The sequence below is a fragment of the Xiphophorus couchianus genome, chromosome 12 (assembly GCF_001444195.1).
Source record: "Xiphophorus couchianus chromosome 12, X_couchianus-1.0, whole genome shotgun sequence".
NCBI classification, from domain to species: Eukaryota; Metazoa; Chordata; class Actinopteri; order Cyprinodontiformes; family Poeciliidae; genus Xiphophorus; species Xiphophorus couchianus.
The window spans coordinates 16,828,727-16,849,954 of NC_040239.1; the positions used below are offsets into that span (position 1 = coordinate 16,828,727).

Consider the following 21,228-nt stretch of genomic DNA (forward strand, 5'->3'; position numbering starts at 1 on the left):
AGTGGTCCACTCCAAACCAAACACCTGAAATGTAACCCAAAACTGGGACCTGTGGTATTTATCTGCCTGTGGTTCCTCTAAGCTGCACCAGCTGCAGAAGATACAGCCTGACTGCAATATGCCCCTGCTGCTGAATACTCAGCTAAAGTTGATAAAAATGTTCTTTCATATCTCACCACTAATACTACCACATTCAGCACCAGTGGAAATGCAGGGTTGATCATTAGTTAGACAGCATTTTGGGATCCTCTCTCCCATTTTTAGTGGCACCTTCTTCATTTTAAGGACACCAGGCAGTGATTCCAAGCACTGATTCCCAGATTGCTCTTTGTCTTTCTCCATGGTCACTTTAGGAGAAGAAGTTCTACATCCTCCATTTTCCACCCTTTTGTTTTCTAAACTGAAAGAGCTGCACTGCCTATTGTCTTCATTGCGCTGAATTTACTCTAAATCTTCTCAGTCACATAAAGCTCCATTAACTACAAAGAAACATTTTCCATCCTCTTTTTCAACAGGGGAACACAATCCTTCCCCTCCTGTGTTTGGTCATAAACATGTGCTAATCTTCACTCTTTATGAGTGTCGTACTAGTTAAGGCCGAGGAGGGGCCTGTCTAACCTTTAACCTTTGCAATTCAGACGGGACCATATTAGACTACATAATAATGGTAATGAGATGCATTCTTGTGATCTCATGTGCGGGTCGGGGCTTTTGAGGATGCAGACCAAAGAAAACGTAATATTTTTATGGTAATGGTTGTCAGAGTTTCTTTCATTTGCATCTACCAATCAGAATTTAGTCTATGTAGAACATTCCTGACAAAAGCGGCATTGTCACAACAAAAGCTAAAGCCCTATGTTGCACATGTAATGGATCAAAAGTACTGCAGTTTTCCCTTTGTGTGTGCGTGTGTGACCTCACTGCTCAACTAACGGCCAAATCCTTTGGGGCTGTCTTGATTTTTCAGAGGTAACTTTACCTGCTTTGCTGCTGAGCTCAGCAGCCTCAATTGAGTGGAGCTGTCCCAGATCTGTACATGACAGTAAAATAACACACACAGCCCTGCCCATTTTGCAAAATAGAAAAAAAACCCTGCTATACATACTTGAGTTAAAAGGAAACCTTTCCTCATAGCACCATAGTTGAGATTCTGCTATTGAAACAACAACAACTCTGTACAGTCAAAGTGCTTTATTAAAACATACACAACAATAAAATTACAAGATGCACCTGGACTGTTCACTAACATTTGTTTATTTGAAAACTAATTTGCATTTGTAGGATAAAAAACTGTCTGGTGACAGTATTGCTCAGGTAACATTAAACTGAAGTACTTATGAAACAAGCAGAAAGCAAACAGTGTTCTGTGCTGCCATCTAGCGGGAAAAAGATAAAGAACACATTTAAAATCTAAATTACTAAGGTGCACGTCAGCTAAAGGTGTAAAAAATAGCTTGCAATAATGCAACTTCTCAACTACCCATAAAAAGCAGAAATCAAATATACCACAATAATTTAACCTTAACTAGATATTATCATGATAAACATGACAATAAGTTTTTCATCTCATTAAGGCTGAAGATCTTCAGTCAGTGTTGAGACACAAACACACTCCCTGCAGAATCCAATGGGAGAGGTGTAGCGTTGTAGACAGGTCTGCCTCAAATACTAACCCCACACCCATCGCATTCCTTCGCATGGATGTTGTGTACACTGGTGTCCTCATAGTATTCTGGGGCCCAAAACACAAGGAAATGACAGACACTAAGAAAAAAATATCCAAACCGTACAAAGTACATAAGTGTGTAGAGAGCTTTATCCACACCTGCAATCTAAGGTGACATGTCTCAATGGGGATGATTCTGAGAATGGGCAGTTCAACAACCAAGTCTTTTGGTTTGCTCTTCATTAAGCAGTTATTCTCTATGTCCCAGTCTGCTCCCTCCAGATACAGTCCAGACACAAAGCAGCCTGAGACCACCGATGCAGTTAGTCTTTAAAATTACTCACTAGAAAAGCTGCAAAAGATTAATGTCTTGGCATATTACCTTTTCTGGGCCTGTCCATTATTTCATCCTCACTGCGGAACTGGGTCACTTCTGTGTACAACGTAGAAAGATCCAGTGGCCAGCCGTTTTTCCTGCAGGCAGCTTGAACCAGAGCGGTCAGATAAGACTCTGGGATGTGAAGTCCTGATAGCCACATAATTTTTGGTTCTCCATCATGTACCTGCCAGACACAAGATTCACACATCAGACACCAACATTTTAAGACATAATATAAAAATAAAAGGCTTTGCAAGGCTCTTCCAAAGTCCAAAGTTTAAAAAAAGCTCTGAAAAGCTAAGTAACCCCCAAAAAACCTTATAGCCTAACAAATGTACTGAAGTCACAGCAAGTACTGCACATAACCCTAAACAGTGAAACAAATATGTAAAACCCCAAAATATAGAGTTTGGTTTTAACTATCAATGCACACGTTAAGAAAAATCAGTTATCAGGTTATTTGACCATTTCTTACCCAATAGTAATACAGTTCGTAGCGTCTCTTGAAGTGGATCATCCAGTTCCCGAGGGATTTTAGAGTCTCAGGTGCCAGTTTCTTCCAGATGCCTGGAATGTGGCCATTAAAAAGGGCCCGAGCCACTTCATCCAACTCACTGCTCATTCCCACCTCACCAGCCAAGGCCTGGGGGAAACAAGGCATCTGAAATGATCTAGAGGTGGACTAAAGGGAAGACACAATAAATGCATGGCCCCATCCTCACCCTTTGCAACTCAGCCAAAGACAGCTGCATGCGAACCACCAGCTTGTTGAAGCGCTCTATTTCCTGAAGCAGAACCACAGTAGTTGGGGAAATGTCTGTGCCAAACTTCTTACGAATCACGTCCATGTCAAACAGCTCGGGAAGTTTGTTCTGGATGTCCTGGGCCACCTGACTTATTTGCTCTTCCCTTGTAATACTTCCACTAGATTCGCCTTATGAGGAATGAGGAAAAAGTATGTGAAGGCTAAACCAACAATCATCACTTTCTCAGTTATTTTACAGTTTACCAGTTTTCATTGGAAGAGTATACTACAACAAAATGTTACAGTAAGAATCCAGTAGAGAAACACCAAATTATACCTGACTGAGGTTGAAGGTCTATCAGGTGAGACCACAGCTCTTTAACAGCCAGAGTGTAATATCCTATCTCTGCGTTGGAATGAAGACCCATCACCTCTGGTGTGTTTGCCAGTGGCATGTTCTCAATCTCATCTGCAACACATGCCAGGTTAAAGCTGCGAGTGCAAGAATATAATAAAATATTTTCTGTCTTACAAAAGAGTGCTTAGGCAGGAGCTGACCAACATATATTGTCTTTGTGCCAGTTGGTGGGATTTTATATTCTACATCTTTGTTTTTGAAGAAGTAGAACTGCCGGAAGGTATAGAAGAGGAAATCTCCAAGATACTCATCCATGTAGACAGTCAAGATCCTGCGGTCAAAGCTATCTATTACGCGCCCACCGTACATCACCTAATGAGACATTGTACATATAATACTTACAGCAACAATAAAAGGACATGTCATGAAAGCAAGCGCTAACAGTGTTGCCTAACCTCGCCAATAAGATATTTCAGACTACCCCAGGGGATGTTGATGTCTCTTTGGGTGAATGCTTTAGTCAGGTAAGTGTTCAGGATCTCCATGCACACCTGTTAAGCAGTTATACTGATTCAGCTACTCAAAGGTTAAAAGTGCATGTTAGTGTGCCAGTCAAAGAAACAGTTAGTCTTGCACCACTTACAAAGAAATCTGAATCGCTGAAGTCATAGGACACATTCCAGCCAATCTTTCCGTACTTTCGCCTCTCTTGAACCACAGCATGGAAGAAGGCCAGCACATACACCAAGCTTTTGAACACAGGGTGATCGCATGCCGACAAGCTGTCGTGTGAGATTTTGGAGTATGTTGCTCTCATGTTCAGCTTGAGACCGTTGGGAGGCTCTGTCACAACCTGCAAACAATGTCAAAGGTCATTTATATTTCTTGAAATTATTTGTTTCAAAATGTCTGTGAATATGATCTTGTTTGCTAAATACTCTACTTTAATAATAATAAAATTTTATTTGAAAGCATGTGGAGTTCTTTTCTGGTTTTCAAATATATTGCGCTTGGAATCTAAGGTTGCTTCTCATATGATCGTTGGATAAGTTAGAATTTTTTTCCCCCAAAAGATAGTGTAATAGTCTATTGAACTATTACAGATGTCGTCCATTCAATATGAGGGAGATTGAGCTATTTTGCAAAAAAAGAATGAGGAAAATTTCCAGTCTTTCAATGTACAACTGTGGTAGAGACATATGTACCTCACGAAACCTGCAGCTAAATGCAGCTAAAAGGGGTTCATAGATGCTGAATAGAAATGCACACTACACATTTCAGAAGGTTAGGGAATGTGCTTCACCTTCAGAGAATTTTGCAGGATGCCAATAGGGAAATCCTTAATGGGGTTGGTTGTGATCCACAAGCGGAAGTTGGGGTTGGGCTTGGTGATTCGCTCTAAAGCCTTCTCCAGCTCTTTCAGCCACTTCACCAACAGATGGCAGTTCTGCAGCATCAACCACTGACCACGAGTAGCCGCCTTGTCCAACAGATCTAGTGCCACCTTCATGATAGGGTCAAAAACCAAAACTTCTTTTAAGTGACGTATTATTAACAAGTATACAACATAGAGAATGTCCATTACCTTGTCTTGTCCTTGTCCCATAGCGAGAAACTTGAACTTGCTGCCTCCAAAGCCTGAAGATTCTGCCAGTTTCATCAGGTCACTGGCCGGGTCAGAGCCGGGGCTCAAGATAAAAACGATGGGAGAGGAAGCTGTGCTGTGTTCGTAAATTGAGGCAAAGCTGATCACTGGGGGCTGCACATATCTGAGCAAAAACACAGAGTCAAGGTTATGAAATTTAATATGGATTTTTCTATCAGAGCAAATTATTATCTAATAGTTAGCACCTGTACACTAAATAATATACTTTGGTGATTTTAGCTTTATGGCTCAGTGACATAACATTAATAAATATAATCCCTCCCAAGTGAAATTCATCATTCTGCACAACTATAAAAGGTATTATTTTTTACGAATAGTGAATTTTACAAACACTATTCTTTGGTAAAAATGTCAAACATTTATTGTCATCGACAAAAAGAACAAATTTTACATAGAAGCTAAAATGTATCCATATACCCCTACTAATATTGGATTAAATGTATATGCGTCTATATATTTGGGCCTCTATGCATAATTTTGACCTTTGTGGATTGGAGAAAATTCCCATTAAATTCAAACTTGTGTGCCTACTTAATATTTTTGAAAGTCATCAAACTTGAATGCAGTTAAATTATTTCACGATGAGGTTAACGGTACAAATGCACCATGAATAGTGACAAGCTAGCAGGACATTCACGCTGCTGATGAGTGGATCGGCGCTGTGTTTCCATTTAGAGCATAACTGAAAGAGTCTCACTTCTCGCCCATGACCCCAGTGACGTAGTCGGTCACACCTCTGAAGACTCTGTCAACACGGAAGCAGCGCAGCAAGAGCAGCTTCTGAAAGGCCGAGAGGTTCTTTTTATATTTCATGGGAAATGGGGCCTGTTCTGGGGCATCCAAGTCATACCACTGAGAGAGGAAAAAAAAAACATAATGATGATAAAATTCATTAGTTACACTCAATGCAATCTGCTGGGATTGAACTGAAATGACTTTTTTGTAAAGTGCCTTGAGACAACATTTGTTGTGAATTGGAGCTATATAAATAAAATTGAATACAGTTTACTTAATCTGATCACACTGACGTCACGCTGATGTTATCAGGTAACTCACTGATTTCCACTCAGAGGAATTGCTCTCGATGTCGTCAGTCAGAGAGTCGAACTGGTCAGGAAAGAGCTCTGAGAGTTTCACCACATCCTCCCAGCCCTGGTCAGGAAGCCAGTCACATGGCTTCTTTTTAGAGCTTTTTTCCAGAGATAGGTTACCTTTATGCATTTGATAGGGAAAAGAAAAAGAAGTGCTTTGAGGATTGAGTGTGTTCAAAAATATTAATTACTTTGACGTCTTTATAAATAGGTCACCTTTTATAAGAAATTCAAGCTCCTCTTGGGGTGCCCTTCCATCTGCCTGTTCAATCTTGATTGTCATATTGAATGAAAAGAGCAACTTGTGTCTCTCAAACAGCCCTGCCGATATTTAAAGGATGAGAAAATATACAAATTAAAATATACACCTTAAGAACGCAACATTATTCCAACTCATGTCTTTTACCTGTACAGCCATAGTTATAAACATTGTATGTCAGAGTATTGATGATGTTCTCGAGTCGTTTGAGAAGGGAAGAGTCAGGCCGAGCTTTCCGTAGCGACATGTCAAACACCTTCAGGTAGGAAGCTAGTGAATATTGGTACATGCTGTTGACCAGAGCCATGTCTGTCAGTACGAAGAACAGGATGGCGCCACGCTTTGCTGCAGGCCTGTATCCATCTCTGAGTTTATCAATGTCCACCGATGTCTTCTGTGCCAACTTGAGTTTCTCGAACACCTGGCAATAAGAGATTTAACAATAAACAATAGTGCTGTATTCTTGAATGATTTAACTGTAGCAAACCCCGCCAGAGCTAACCTCGGTGGATTTCAGCTTCGTTTCCTCAAGAGTCTCAACAAGCTCTGTGTTATCCAACATATTGCCCGTAGATGTGGCTAGCTCTCTAAGCAAGGAATCTCCAAGATTTTTCAGCAGCTTCTTATTGTCGCTTGTCTCTTGGATCAATCGCTCACGCTGTTCCTCCAGTTCCCTCTTCTCAAAGCCCATGATGACGCTCAGGAGCTGGTCTTCCAGACCTTTAAGTGTCACTGTGTGAAATATTAACACATTTAGATTTTCAAAGTCAATCCACTTAGTGCCTGCTAACATACAGATGACAACCCCAGTTATCATAGTGTGGGTCATACCTGTGTAGTTAATGACAATGGCTTTTCCAAACACCGCTGGAGAATATTTGGGATTAGACAATTTGGTGTTGAGATAAAGTTTAAAGTTGGGATCAAAATGCACCTCCTTGTCACCCAGCATTATAATCTGTCGGCCCTCGGCTCCTTTCACATTTTTCTCCAAAACATTGTCAATTACTGGATCGATATACTCATCTACATCTTGGAAAAGGAAGGGAGAACCATATTTAATGGCCATCTCCAGCTGTTTCAAAAAGTCCGGATCATTGAAAGATGAGATCTGGGGGAAAAGATGTTCACAGACGTTAGGAGTAAACCTTAAGCTATCAAGTCATTATTTCAAGTAAAAAAAAAAAAATGTTTGGAAGTTTCTTATAAAAGTATTTTAAAAATGCTGAATCAACTTTACTTTTTGTCTTAGAGTTAAGTCTTTCTGACTCACTCATTGTTGTGTTGTTTTTTTTAAATTATTTTTAGAAAAAGGTTTTTTTGAACAGTGCTGAAAGTCAAGTGACAAAAAGGAAAACTTTTCCAGGGAAGGTTTTTTTTTCTAATGCTTCGTTTTCTACTTTCAAAAGTAGAAAGTGATATGTTCTAATGTTACCTCAGAGGCAAAAAAATAAATAAACAAATTCTCCTTTTTGATTGTCTTATTATGTTTTGATAAATTTGTGTGTAATATCCTATCAGAAAGGTTTTGGTTGAAAGAGAATAAATGTATATCTAAATTGGTCAAGGGAATAAATCATTGAGGGTTAAAATGCACGTAGCATTTTTACTTATTGTCTTAGTTACTGACTGTCTGGATAAAGCTGTGATGTAGAAATTTTATAGAATTTAACTATACCCGATGCTAAGAACAGCAAAATGGAAAATTTGCAACTCAAATGACCTTTCTTGAGACAAAAATGTGATCTAGAAAGGGGCATTAGCCTTGTGAAGATCCATCGCATCTTCTCAAATCCTTTAAAAAAAGTAATATATAAATGAACCTTTTCATTTATAAAATTGTTGCATTCACGATAAAGCACAAAGAAAACTGAGTGGACTAAAAAAAAAAACATTTACAACTGCTCTCTTCTGTGACAGCAGATATAAAAACATGAGTGATAAATAAAAGAAGCTTCCCATTTTAGTTTTTTTTCCTATGCGACTGCAAAAATGGAGAAAATTTATATGAAAATTTTATTGGTATTTTGCACGGAACATCTTACCTTGAGATTGTTGCTTTCCTCCTTCTTTCTAACCCAGTTGTATGCTTGCTGCTGAGGATCGATGCACAAGGCAAATCGACTTCCTCTTGTTGTCAGGATTCCATTCTGCACAGACAGCTCATCAGGAGGCAAACCCTCAGAGCCCCATCTGTTGCATAAGTTCAGTAGGCACAGTTAGTTTTGATCACCACTGAGTTCAAAAAAACTAATTGATCTATACAAAATTTTTCTGTTGACAAGGTTTAAATTGTCTTGTCCACAGTGGATTATATTTCTTATTTTATCTCCCACCTGCTGATCTCTGTTTCATCAGTAAGAAGGCTTTCCACTTTGAAAGGCTGACTCAAGGGGATGCCTCTCTCCTGCACATCTTGTACCCATATTTGATACACCATTTCATTCCTGAAGTCCCAGCTAAAGGCCCCCTCGTAGCACAGGAAAGCGGCACACACCAGGCAGTCCCCAAGGAGGCGCACACGCCTCTGCTTCAACTCGTCCAAATCTGTGTTCCACCTAAAGTCCGTAAAAAAGGGTCAAACAGGTATTCAGTTATAAAAACATATCCTATATTTAGAAAATATAGCACATATGAGAACAACAAAAAGTTAGGGTCCATTTAAGCTAATATCCTTCGACTCTGGCATGTGAATGGAATGTTTTTGGACAATTGTATTTCTTGTATAACTGAACCTTTCATTTTCCGAGCTGAGTCCAGAGATGAGTTTGTCAGCGGCTATAAGCCTCCTCTCCATGACTTCAGCCTCTTCTTGCAGCTTCTGCTTTTCCAGGATAGCGGCTTCGTACTTCTCTTTAAGACCTTGCAACTCTGTCTGGATATCTGTAAGTTCTTTTTGAATGCGCTCCAGTTCCTTCTTGCTCTGAAAAAAGTCCTTTTCTAGGCGTGCCACCTAAAAAACAATTTAAAAAAACCATGATGTATTTTTGATTCCAACTGTTTTTTATGCAGTACAGCAAAAGGGGAACAATGAATTACTGAATTACTTTATCTCTCTTGGGTTTAATTTCCTTGGCGACATCACAGTAGCCCACGATTGCTTCCACAAACTTGAGCATCCCTGAGCCAGCTTTACTGATGGCTTGCATTTCCTCCAAACTTGTCTGTAGGTTCTTTAGGAAGCCTGGTCGGGTTGAATCATATAACAATTTACAGTTAAATGTGGATTGCTGTTAAGACATAAGCAAAGCATTATTTGCTGCTGATGTTGTGTATTATGTCTTTGCTTTAATGTCTACGTGGACCATGTGTTGATGACTCAATCAATAAACGTCATTGTTGGTTTAGTCGCATTGTAAAGCAGGTTTCCCACATGTCAAGAAGCCATCTTACCTTTGACTGTCCTGACCTGGGGATTAGCTATGGCATCACAATCCATCTCCATTAAGGAGCGAAGGAAGTTGGCTTCAGACATCATCCCCCTAGCTGACTGCCAGCTGATTTCCTTGTAGCCACGTAGCACCAGAATGCACTCACAAACCACTTGCACTTGTTTAGGTGGCTTAGCAAAAGACCTAAATTAAGTACCAGTGAGAAAGAGATAGTCAACAGAAGAGGACTGTTTATGAAATAATTAAAATATTGTTTCTGATGATTAAAATCTGTCCAATACTTCAGCCCATCCACACAATTTTTTTAGGCTATCGTCTTGTTTTCCAGTTCTGTGTTTTATCTTAAGTTGTAGCTGGTTATATTGGCTAATTTTAGCATCCGACAATTTTTATCATTATTACAAATAATTTGTAATAATGATACAAATTATTTGTTTTAGGCTATCGTCTTGTTTTCCAGTTCTGTGTTTTATCTTAAGTTGTAGCTGGTTATATTGGCTAATTTTAGCATCCGACAATTTTTATCATTATTACAAATAATTTTGTCAACAAAAAATAAAATTTAGATTACCGAATCTCAGTCACATCTGATTTTTCCAGGTCTTGCAGGGCAATACGAGCTGCCTCCAATGCTGGCAAGGCTTCAGCCAAGGAACTTTCAGCTTCTTTCTTCTCAACAGCAATGACTTTGTTTTGTACTTCAATCTCCTTAGCTTTGTCTTCGGCCAAGGTTTTTTTCTCTTCAGCTAAAAGAAAGAAATTTAAATATTTGTTGATACTGTAAGGTTATTGTTTTTAGCCATACATAATAAATCCATAGACCTCTAGAGCTCATAGCTGAAAGATGCAAGCATTTACTGACCTACACTTGTGTTTACAGCAATGTTTTCCAGCAAGATTTCACAAGCTTCGGACTTTTCAGCAAGGACAATCTTCTGATCTGCCAGCTTGATATTCAGTTCAGCCAGCTGATCGCTGGCTTCCTTCAGTTTATCCAGCCCACCCTCTAAGCGCTTGCATTGAGCTACAAATGTAAAGAACAACCTCTAAAATGATAAGTAATGTACTAATACAAAGCCTTTTGCTTGTACTGGTCTACCAAACCGAGTTTCATGCTTAATATTACATCCATATCTTCTTACCTAAAATGTATTTGTCTTTATCCTCCAAGAGAGTGCAGTAGGTGTTAATAAAGTCCAAGTAGTTCTTTGGAGTAACAAAGTTATATCGTCTAAGTTTCTGCAGAAAAATCTTGCTGTAGTCTTCAACATTGGTATGGACCATGCACACATGATCTATGACTGCCACAGTGAGAGAATCAGGGATCATTGGGTTTTCACCTGTAGAAAAACAAACACCAAATGAAAGAGGTAGAGTCAAGTGACATTCTTTTGACAACTACAATAATGGAGGACGGTAAAGCCAAACCACCAAAATCAGAATGAATTTGAGGAGAGGATTAAATAAAGAAATATGAAGAGTCGCTTCATATTTCTTTAATATTCTTGTGATGACACAGTTTCTCTTGAAAATGTGAGTGCTTCTGCCTACGGGAAAAATGCTGCACATAACCAGAGCAGAAATTGCAACCTCATGCCTGAATGCTGCCAGCATTTCATGTTTAGTTTAGTCACAAACAGTTGTTCACACCTTTAATGGATTACAGGTAGACAAGGCTCACCAAAGAGCCAACTCAATGGACAAACCACCTCAGACATGTTAACCTCATGAACTCAAGCTATGGGCTCCAGACTCCCTTCTTATATCTTTGGTGCCCACTGTGTAATGCATTGATGTACGCAAAAGACAGCAGATGAATTCTGCCTTTCACTCATTTTTCTTTTATGTCTTTTTTATATAGATTTCTTTGATTGGCAAGCATGGAAATGAGTATAATCACCACTATGGGCATGCTTGATTGCAGTTAAAAAGTAAAAGTTATAGAAACAAATCCCTCCCTCCTTCTTCTTCCTATCAGGAGTCGGATTGTGGGGGCAGCAGCCGAAGCACAAACACTCGTTTTTTTCCGCCCAAGAATAAATTCATTCAGAAAATAAATGTGTAAAAACATACCAAGGAAAGAGTGAGCCACTGCTTGCAATGCTTGTGGAGGCCATGGGAGGAACCAGTCTATCACAGTGTTGTTCATCAGTCCTTAGAACAAATTGTACATAATTAGTAATATGAATTTCAAAAACTTTTAAAAAATTAAATGCACATGTCACCTGGAAAGTTCCTGCAGCGTGTCCTTAGAGTGTCTCCTGCTGGAGACATGCCTAACACAATGTGCAGATTGTTAGCACTTTTACTGACAAAGTATTGCCACACGCTCTCTTTGGAGGGACCTGATCCCATTTTCAGAGCCTCTTCACGAATCTGGTTGAGAACAGACTCCTTCTCATCATCGGGGAACAGTGCAGGAACTATGCCTATGAAGAGACTTTCTGATTAGTGATTATTTATGATTTCAGAGGATGTATGCTGTCTTGGTCAAAGGAATTTATCAAACCTGAGGTGAGCATGTTGTTGATAAGTTCCAAGAAGCCTTCCTCAGCAACGTGGGCATCCGTGAACAGGAATACTATCTTCTTGTTTTCAATGCCAAGCTTCAAGTACAATCCTTTCAAATCTTCTCGGAGGTTGGTCTCACAGTATCCTCTGCTAAGTGTTATCTCAAACACCTGACACAAAGTTTGTTTCTGTTACTGCAAGTAGTAAGTGAATCTCTAAACATGTTTTATTTCTTCTTTTCTGTGCAAAACTTCAGTTCTTTTCAATTCAAACAACCTAATCATTTTTGATGACTGGCAATTCCTTGTCCTTAAATATTGGAATACTGGTAGAGACACACAGCCAGAATACTTGCAGCTGTAACTGTAAAATAATTTTATATTTTATGTCTTCTTTCTAATTTGCAATCATGTATGTTAATCTCTCACAAACAGTTCCAATAAGTAGACTAAATTTTATTTGCAACATGAAGAAATATGAAACAAAGAAGTGTGTGGTGTATGAACAATTTTGTGTATGAATAATATTCTAACCAGAATTGAGGGTTGGGTAGACCTTCACATATACATAATGTACATTTGATATTTCTTAATAGAATTCAGCCAGCATGAATTTACAATTAAAAACTATGGTATATGCATTGTTGGTTTTCGATTGCAAGTAGAAAATATATTACAACCTCACACTCTGCAGCAAAAGCAGCGAGCTTGGCGAGGGACTGTTTGCCGGAGCCCCCCACTCCGACAAGCAGTGCGTGGCCCCGATCGATACGGACGATACGGTGAATTCGAGTCAGATGTTCCAGAGCATCTTCGAACAGTACAAGGTTCATTCTTGACATGGTCTCGTTGTATTCCTCAAGAATAAACTGCAGAGTGCAAAGAAAATAGTGGGTAACGCATGGTAGTAGCTAATGGCACAAAGTGTTGGATTATTACAATATGGAAATTCAGAAAGGACCTTTGGTGCAGGCAAAAACTCTCATTTATGTCACCGGACTTACCTCAAAGATTGCTTTTGAGGATTCATAGTCTTGAATGTCCTCATAGTCCCTGGGTTCAGTTTCATTAAAAGCATTCCTGTAGTCCCCAAAAAGTATTGGGTCGCTCATCACTGCCTCCATTTCTGCCTTAAAATGTTCTCCGACCAGATTCTTTATGTGACCTTGAACCTTTTGGGAAAATATATTAAAAGTTTACAACTCCATGATAAACAAGAATGAAACACTCAAAGATTTGGATCTAAAAACAATTATGATACACAAAGTTGGCAATCAATTACGGTAATATTAATTCAACTTGCCAACGTCTTGTCAGTTTCATCAATGAGTCTGTCATGGAAGATTCTCAAGCACTCATTCCTCCAGACACGCACAAACTGGGCGACAGTCACAAATCTGTAAGAAAAGCAGGAGGTCATTTTGGAAGGCCGATTTTTCTTAATCTGTCAGTTGAGTAGGTAAATAAAACAGATCAGACATCTCTGGTTTGGTGAGAACCAGTCCGGTGTAGACTCTTGACAGGTCTCTGAGGTTGAAGATGTAGTGGAATTTGGAGGGAGTCGGTGGAAGATCTTTAATGATGAGGTTGTAGAGTTCCAGGGTGCATTCTGTGACTTTATCACACACCTTCTGAATGGCCTCCTCAAATAGCTAAAATACCCCCATTAGCATTTTAATAGAGTGACATGAAATGGTGATGTTCTGTGTGTAAAACAGAGACTTACTTTGGCGTGTCCCTTGAGAATAGAGGCATAGATGAGGCGGAGAGACTCCACAGATGGAAAGGGGCTGCTGAAGACGCTGAAGAGTGAGATGAAGCGTGGATCCACCTCATTCCTACCCCCTCCTGCCTTTCCCATGGCAGCAATAAAGCCGAGGTCTTTCAGGATTTTGTAGTTAAGTTCTTTTCCTCTGTCATAAATACCGCCTCGGTCCAAAAGCAGCTTCAGGAGTGCAATAGGCTGTTGTGTCCCATAGCTATCCACCTGCATAGTAAAAAAGGAAAGCTTCTTATACTTTCACTACCAAGTAAATAACAAGTGATTTAGTAGATATGTTGGAGCACGCACCTTTGGTATGTTCATGTCATCAATAAATACCAGCAGTCTCTTCCCCATTGTAGGACCATATATATCTTTGGTCCTTTTTTCCACATTAGCCTCTAAGTTTCTCTGCAGATCCATTGAAGTTGTTCTTGATGAAAAGTTGATGATCAGATTAATCTAGACAGAAATTACATTTTTAATCAGATTATACATCCAATGCCTTGCAAAAATACAGTATTTCTGTGCTTTGGCTGATTTCATATTTTGCTCACATACTTCTCTGTATTTTAGATACATTTTATATGATGGATCAACACAAAGAAGTACAAAACTGTCAACTGCAAGATTTATTGTTTTTAATATTTCCCAAATATAATCTGAAAAGTATGAGGTGTACTTGTATTCACCCTTTTACTCTAATGCTCCTAAATAAAATCCAAAAACCACTTTCCTCCAGAGCTCAACTAAAAGTACAGTTATTCTGTGTGCAATTTATTCTTACTATAAATATAGTTGTTTTGTGAAAGCTTCAGAGGTTTGATAGACAACATAAGTGAACATCATCATGAAGACCAAGAAACACAGGAAACCAGTCAGGGCTGAAGTTTTGAGAAAGGTTAAAACGGGGTTAGTCTATAAAAAAAATATTTGATTGTTTAATGTTGAAAAGACATGATACTCTAGCAAAGGTTCACCTTCCAGCATTAAGACAACAAACACACTAAGAGCTACAATAAAATAATTTAGACGTTCATGTGTTAGTATGACCCTGACAAAGTACTGACAGTTAATCCAGTTATAGATCTGTGGGTTCACATGTGTTCTATTCAATCTTACTGATCTTGAGCTATTTTGCACGGTGGGCTAAAATTTCAATCTCAAAGCACAACCCAAAAGGTTTGCAGTTTATTTCAGCAAATGGTGGTTGTACAACATATTTTAAGGATGACTAAATATAAATATACAACACTGCTTAGATTTTTATGTGATCATATTTTGGTTTAATCCCATTTCGCAATCACGTGCCACATTTGTTAATCTAGCAATTAAAACCCACATTAAAACATACAATATTTGCGATTGTGACATGAGGAAAAAAAATCTAAGGAGTATGAAAACGTTTCAAATGCACTACATGATTGAGTGATTTAAAGCTAAAATTACCCATGTATCAGAATTAATATGCTTCAAAAAGTTAAGAATGGTGGCAGTCTTTGAAGTGCCTGATTCTCCAACAAGTAAGACTGGTCTTTTTATCTTCACCATCTGCTCCAAGATCCAGCTCGCCCTTGTGGTGTCAACAGTTGGCACTAAAAAGGATAAAAAGAATTTAGAACCAACCTCAAAGGCTTGAATACTTAAACTCGTTAAGTATTTTTTAATTTTTTTTCAAATATGCAAAAAAAAAAAAATACTGCTCAGAGAAATAACTGTTACCCAGAATATCAGCAAACTTCATTTCAGGAATGTGAATGTATTTTTCTACCAGGGAGCTCCAGGGAACCCACTTCATTTGAACACCATCAAAATGGAAATCATACAGAGTTGGGAGGTATGCTGCATGAAGGCAATAATATGACATATTTGTGAAGTGTTATTTATTCTATTCCAGATGAAAGAATACATTTCAGCTTCTTACCTGGGATATCACTAGGCCCCGCCAGTACATTTGGATCGTGCACAGCGGTTAAGCAGGAAAGTCTTTTGATGAACTCATCAAACTTGAGCCTGTGACTTTCCACCAACGTGGCTCCCAGTGAGCAGTACAGAGCTTCCAGGAAGTAACACTCCAGGAGATCAGGGCTGCTATCATCACCCACCAGCAGTGCATCCAGTGTCAAGCACAACTGAGTGACCTGAAGAGATGATCAAAACATGCAAAGTGAAATGAAACAGCCTTAATGGCAAACTGGTTTGAAATTTAAATAATATATTCTTATAAATTCATCAATGCAGTAACATATTTGAGAAGAAGTCAACCTACCATATTCAGGTCTGTCTGAGGGACCACCGTCTCCAGTTTCTCTTCCTGTTTACCGTCAACAATACCGTCTATAATCATGGCAATAGAGCTGTGCACATATTTCTCAAACAGTCCATCAAGAGTCTCTTGTTCCTGAAAAATAAATAACATTTTTATTAGAAATACATTTTAAAAATTAAAAAAATACAATAAATACTGAATAAATCATTCTAAAAACCTTCTCAGGTCGACTAGCCACCCATCTTTGCCAATATGGGGTGTATCGCAGGTTCTTCGGGTCAACAAACACCATCCCACAGCGAGACACAGTAGCAGGGGAAGCATACTGCAAATCACCAACCTGTAATGGCAGATTTTTGTTAGACCTGTTAATAGTGTACAAATAAGGTATTCTGCTTACAGAAACATGTAAATACAAACAAACCTCAAACAGCAGTGCACAATGGTTCTGTAAACGAATCCGTTCTCCATTAGCTAAAGTGAGGAGCTTGTTATCATCCATTACCGAGTTCATATTTTCAACCCAAAGGGCGTCGACATCCCCATCAAACAAGATGTACCTGGAAGTCCAATGCAATGGCTTAAGAAGTTTATCAGAGAAATATAATTTGCTTGTGTTATTATGAAAAGAAAAATGAACAAAAATGCTTGTCTCAACACATGCAAAGCAGGTAGAGACATACAAATGAGCAGTTGTATAAGCATCAGAAACTGACCCCACAAAGTATTTGCTGGGAATGACTACATAAAAATATGCACCACAGATTTTCATTTCTATAAAGTTTGAAAACCAAGTGGCACCTTCTGCTCCATAATTGTCTGCTACCCAGAGCTTATCACATAAAACTGATAAAATACACTAAGATTTATGGTAGCAATGTAAAAAAATTTGAAAATATTCAAGCGGTGCTAATACCTTTTAAGGCAGTGTATATTTACCTTCGCTCTTTTTTGTCAGTAGGCCTGTTGATCTCACGGAAGATGTTGGATAAAATCCCATCAGTCCAGTCTCGAGTGTCTGGGTCAAGAACTCCATAAAGTTCAATGACACTCATGGCTTTAGAGTTCAGTGGATACAGCTTTGTTTGCAGCCCCATTCTGATTAGGAGAGAAAATAGAAAATAACCATAGTTCATACTTAAAATCCACATGAAGAAACTATATTTACACTTACTTAGTCTGAGCTTGACACAGCGTGCTGATCACAACAGATTTTCCACCACCGGTTGGGCCTACAACCATTGTAGTGTGTCTGGTCATCATTGTCTCATACATCTGCACTACTTTATCCACCTACCAGAATCCGGGTAAAAGCAAAGTTTTAAAATGTCTCTTTGACAAGAGACTTCAAAGCGATGATGGGTAAAACAAATGAAGGCTATGGGTAAGATGAAGCACCTGGTTAGGAAGGACAATATATTTGTTCTCTTCCAGTATGTACTCAACAGCATCATTGAAGTTAGGATAGCGAACACGAGGGCAGTCAAGTCCTGGGAAAAGGTCAGTGATCAGACCAAGGAACAAAGGGACATCCTCATACACAAACTTTGGCAGATTCATGTCTCTGAGAGCGCGCATCAACACCACGTCCTGTTAAACACAGAAATGCAACAATTAAATGACAAAGGTATGCAAAAAAAACTAAAAGTAATAAACTGTTTGTAGACTTTAGTTGTTATATATTTATTTTAAAAATCCTCAATTTTTCCATTCAAGGTTGTATGCATTTACACAGCAAATGATTTTTTTGCTACCAGGAAAAAAAAAAATTCTTGACTGAAAGAAAATAATTTAAACCACAAGCAACAATCCTTGTAACTACCTCATTCAGGTTCGGTGAGTCTCTCTTTAACTCTCCTGCCATCACCAGGACAGACTTCAGAGCACGAAGGCCAAAATCATAATGAGCCTGCTTGGATAGTTGCTCACGAGCGAGCTTATAGAGGACTGTCATTTTCTTTGCAAGCACCTAAAATTAACAATATATTAAAAAAATTACATTTCATGAATCATTTTATATTTTTGAACAATATAGGAACTCAAACATAGCTCTGACTTATGTGTTTTAAGATATTTCCTTTATAGTCAATATGGAAGAACTAAATCGTGAACAAATAATTTTCTATTTTTTTGTTATCTGGTTACCTTGGCCAAGAGGAATCCCTCAGAGAAGAGCATTATCTCACAAATCTGCTGTAGGTCAGGAACAATCACCACCACAGGTCTGAAGAGGGCTTTGACTGATTCTGGGAGCTCTGTACGTCCTGCGTAACCAGGGTTCATGGTGATGAAGATGCCCATGCGGTCATCCATAGTGATCTCTTGTCCCTCAAACTGAACATAGGATCAGAAGGAAGTTTTCAAGCATGTTAAAACCCATTTTAGTCACTGCCAAAAGTATGTGCAAAATCCCCAAATTATTAAACTGTTCTTTGCTCGGGTATCCATAGAGCAGTTGATATTGCTACATTTTGATATACTGAATCTCGAGCATTAAAGTACAGCGATCTGATTTTATGTGATAGACAAAAAGGAGTGCAAATTTGTAAAGAGGAAAAAGAGAGCTTTAAAATCTGTTTTGAAAAACAATCTGTAAAAGGTGCTATAATTTGTATTATATCAATTGAACTGATATTTTACCCTTCTTTTTTTGTAAACAAAGGTTAGTTATTTAACACAGGTGGACTACATTTACAAGTTAGATTAATTCTAATTACACAGAAGTTTATTTAGAGAAATTAGAGTAAAGGGCGTAAACATAAACTCAAACCAAGCTTTTCATAATATTAATTATAAAAAGAATTTTAAAATCAGATATTTTCACCTCACCTCCCAATTATGCACTACTTTGTGTTTATCTATTGCATAAAATTCTAATAAAATACATTGAAGTTTGTGATTGTAATGTTATAGCTCAAGGATCATCTCAAGGGTATTACTGATACTCTGCAGATTGATGAAAAAATTGTTTATTTTTAGACTCATTCATTATAATGATTTACCTGAAATGTTTTACAGTGTAACATGAGAGCATTGCGTATGGTCTGCATTTGAGAAGAAATAACTGACAACACAGAAGCATCGATTCGATTGAACTCATCAAAGCAGCCCCAAGCACCACACTGGGCAAGACCGGAGAAGATCTTCCCAACAGCCTGCGCACAGAGAAGAAAGGCATTGAAGTGCAAAACAGTGTGATGTTTTTAAATACAAAAACATCACAATAATAAATAATTATCTATGCATGTTACTTGATGTGTGCCTCCTACCATGTAGTCCATGCCCTCACCACAGTTTGTAACCACACACAATAGGCCTAAAGCCTTAGCCAGATCTTTGGTGGATTCTGTTTTTCCTGTACCAGCCGGTCCAGCAGGAGCTCCACCCAAGTACATAGAGAGGGCCTGTTTCACAAATGCACAGCTCTTAAGTTGCCACTAAAAACACACCACAACTTTCCATGTGTCTCTTTAGGTATTGCAATGTGTCTTAGGACCTGTGTGAGGGTCAGGTAGATCCGGTCAGTTAATGGAGTTATAACCAGTCGACCGTTCAACCCCATGTACTCATAGCCATAAGAAAACGTAGCACTGCACTGATGAACAAACAGGTCGTCATGCTGCTGGATCCAATAAAACCTCAGTTGACTTTCCCACTCAAACTCTTGTGCATCCATTATACTGCAAAAAGGTCGATATGTTTACTCAAATCTTGTACTATCATTGAGTTAACCATGAAACATAGCACTAACTAGGTTGAAATATGAATGCTCACCTATTGTCCACAAAACTGTCCACAATGTCTCTGGCATGGACATCAATGATGAGCACAGTGTTAATCTTCTTTCTGTCATTTTTCTTCAGAGGTTGAGTGATGCGTGTAACAAGTTCATCAATCTGGCGGTGCATCTTTTCAGCGTAGTATTTCAGAGCATATTTTTCTCCTTCTTTCACCTTTTTAAATACATCTTGAACCTCCCAGGTCCACCATACTTGATTTGCAGCAAGCACTACCATACCCTGGTACAGAAGCATCCACTCTACCCTGATGAACATGGGAATGAGATATTTATTGCAGCCTGTTTGTTCATGAGAAATCCTGTAAGCTCTCTATGTGTTAACACTTACCTACTCTTGTCTTCACAATAGCAAAAGATTGCTTCCTTAGTGATAAGCCTGTTAGTTCTCCGCATCTCCTGAAGTACTGCCAACATCCACTCTTCCACCCTTCCCTCCACTGGGACGTAGCTCCTAAACTCCATCACCTCACCTTCAGCAGACACCATGGCAGCAACTACTGTCTCGCCACTGGTTTCCACGTCGAATTTTAGTGAAGCTATGTTGTCGTACATCTTGTGCAACAATAAAGGCAAAAAAAGAACATCAGTAACAGGATTTACAAACATGGTGAGCAGTTTTTCTCTTCTTCTCTAAAGGAGCAGTGAAGTGCCTTTTTTTCCTGCCAAGTATGCTGGTGAATTTAAAAACACCTTCAGTGTGATGTATTACATTTGTGGACAATCAACCTGTATGGTGTCTATGAAGTCCATGTGTCCCTTTTCATGATATTCCACTGTAAAAGATTTATGTAACCTTATAATCAATTGGTTGAAAATCCCAATATTCAGTTGTTCTATGACTGGCTATATTAATACCCACTTAGTCTACGTCACAGGAAGGCGGGTTTTTCTGGTTATCAAATTGTCTAACATTCATTTGAAGGCAGTCTGGGAGTCTTACCAAGTATGGCATAATGTTTTCCAAATGCATTGAAAATATGACAGGGGTACTATATTGAAAATAATGATTTATATTTAGTTTATCTTGTGAAATGACCTGTCACCTTGATCATGTGTTCCTGAACACAAGCAGGGTCACTACTCCCAAGAATACTGAGCAGTTCATCATCAGAGATAAAGAAAAAACGCGGGAATGCATTTCGCTTGGAGTCCAGGTAGTCATTAAGGCTCTTCTGGCACCTCTCTAGACCAAGACTCAAGGCCTGTAGGTCTGTTAGCCGACTAGGACCCAGGCAGCAATGCTTAATATTTGGAATCTTCTCTGTGTCAGTCATTATCTACAAAGAATTGAAAAAGATATTAATTGTATAAGTCCATTCACAACGTACTCTG

The 21,228-nt window shown here is 38.8% G+C and overlaps 1 protein-coding gene across 2 annotated transcripts in view; it reads right to left on the reverse strand.

The window, feature by feature from the left end:
* Positions 1-1,176: 1,176 nt before the first annotated feature.
* Positions 1,177-21,228, reverse strand: part of dnah10 (dynein axonemal heavy chain 10) — a 34,840-nt gene continuing 14,788 nt past the window's right edge. The window contains exons 28-78 of one of the 2 annotated variants that reach the window (XM_028034670.1): positions 20,940-21,173; positions 20,225-20,448; positions 19,872-20,141; positions 19,594-19,777; positions 19,367-19,501; positions 19,100-19,252; positions 18,243-18,431; positions 17,920-18,066; positions 17,496-17,687; positions 17,272-17,390; positions 17,037-17,195; positions 16,522-16,657; positions 16,315-16,437; positions 16,098-16,229; positions 15,753-15,969; positions 15,551-15,670; positions 15,278-15,423; positions 14,138-14,290; positions 13,793-14,053; positions 13,546-13,718; positions 13,370-13,463; positions 13,071-13,238; positions 12,747-12,935; positions 12,066-12,237; positions 11,782-11,985; positions 11,630-11,710; positions 10,699-10,896; positions 10,419-10,580; positions 10,128-10,302; positions 9,558-9,739; positions 9,212-9,348; positions 8,900-9,117; positions 8,501-8,722; positions 8,210-8,357; positions 6,996-7,275; positions 6,667-6,896; positions 6,312-6,585; positions 6,122-6,226; positions 5,871-6,025; positions 5,512-5,666; positions 4,734-4,917; positions 4,452-4,652; positions 3,792-4,001; positions 3,604-3,699; positions 3,349-3,520; positions 3,128-3,259; positions 2,768-2,979; positions 2,521-2,688; positions 2,049-2,229; positions 1,826-1,971; positions 1,177-1,732 (exon numbers count right to left, since the gene is read on the reverse strand). In XM_028034670.1, coding sequence (XP_027890471.1) covers positions 1,586-1,732; positions 1,826-1,971; positions 2,049-2,229; positions 2,521-2,688; positions 2,768-2,979; positions 3,128-3,259; positions 3,349-3,520; positions 3,604-3,699; positions 3,792-4,001; positions 4,452-4,652; positions 4,734-4,917; positions 5,512-5,666; positions 5,871-6,025; positions 6,122-6,226; positions 6,312-6,585; positions 6,667-6,896; positions 6,996-7,275; positions 8,210-8,357; positions 8,501-8,722; positions 8,900-9,117; positions 9,212-9,348; positions 9,558-9,739; positions 10,128-10,302; positions 10,419-10,580; positions 10,699-10,896; positions 11,630-11,710; positions 11,782-11,985; positions 12,066-12,237; positions 12,747-12,935; positions 13,071-13,238; positions 13,370-13,463; positions 13,546-13,718; positions 13,793-14,053; positions 14,138-14,290; positions 15,278-15,423; positions 15,551-15,670; positions 15,753-15,969; positions 16,098-16,229; positions 16,315-16,437; positions 16,522-16,657; positions 17,037-17,195; positions 17,272-17,390; positions 17,496-17,687; positions 17,920-18,066; positions 18,243-18,431; positions 19,100-19,252; positions 19,367-19,501; positions 19,594-19,777; positions 19,872-20,141; positions 20,225-20,448; positions 20,940-21,173 — 8,865 coding nt within the window. In that variant the 3' untranslated portion in view covers positions 1,177-1,585. Of the gene's footprint in view, positions 1,733-1,825; positions 1,972-2,048; positions 2,230-2,520; positions 2,689-2,767; positions 2,980-3,127; positions 3,260-3,348; positions 3,521-3,603; positions 3,700-3,791; positions 4,002-4,451; positions 4,653-4,733; positions 4,918-5,511; positions 5,667-5,870; positions 6,026-6,121; positions 6,227-6,311; positions 6,586-6,666; positions 6,897-6,995; positions 7,276-8,209; positions 8,358-8,500; positions 8,723-8,899; positions 9,118-9,211; positions 9,349-9,557; positions 9,740-10,127; positions 10,303-10,418; positions 10,581-10,698; positions 10,897-11,629; positions 11,711-11,781; positions 11,986-12,065; positions 12,238-12,746; positions 12,936-13,070; positions 13,239-13,369; positions 13,464-13,545; positions 13,719-13,792; positions 14,054-14,137; positions 14,291-15,277; positions 15,424-15,550; positions 15,671-15,752; positions 15,970-16,097; positions 16,230-16,314; positions 16,438-16,521; positions 16,658-17,036; positions 17,196-17,271; positions 17,391-17,495; positions 17,688-17,919; positions 18,067-18,242; positions 18,432-19,099; positions 19,253-19,366; positions 19,502-19,593; positions 19,778-19,871; positions 20,142-20,224; positions 20,449-20,939; positions 21,174-21,228 lie in introns of those variants that run through there. The other variant, XR_003597663.1, reaches the window with a different exon arrangement.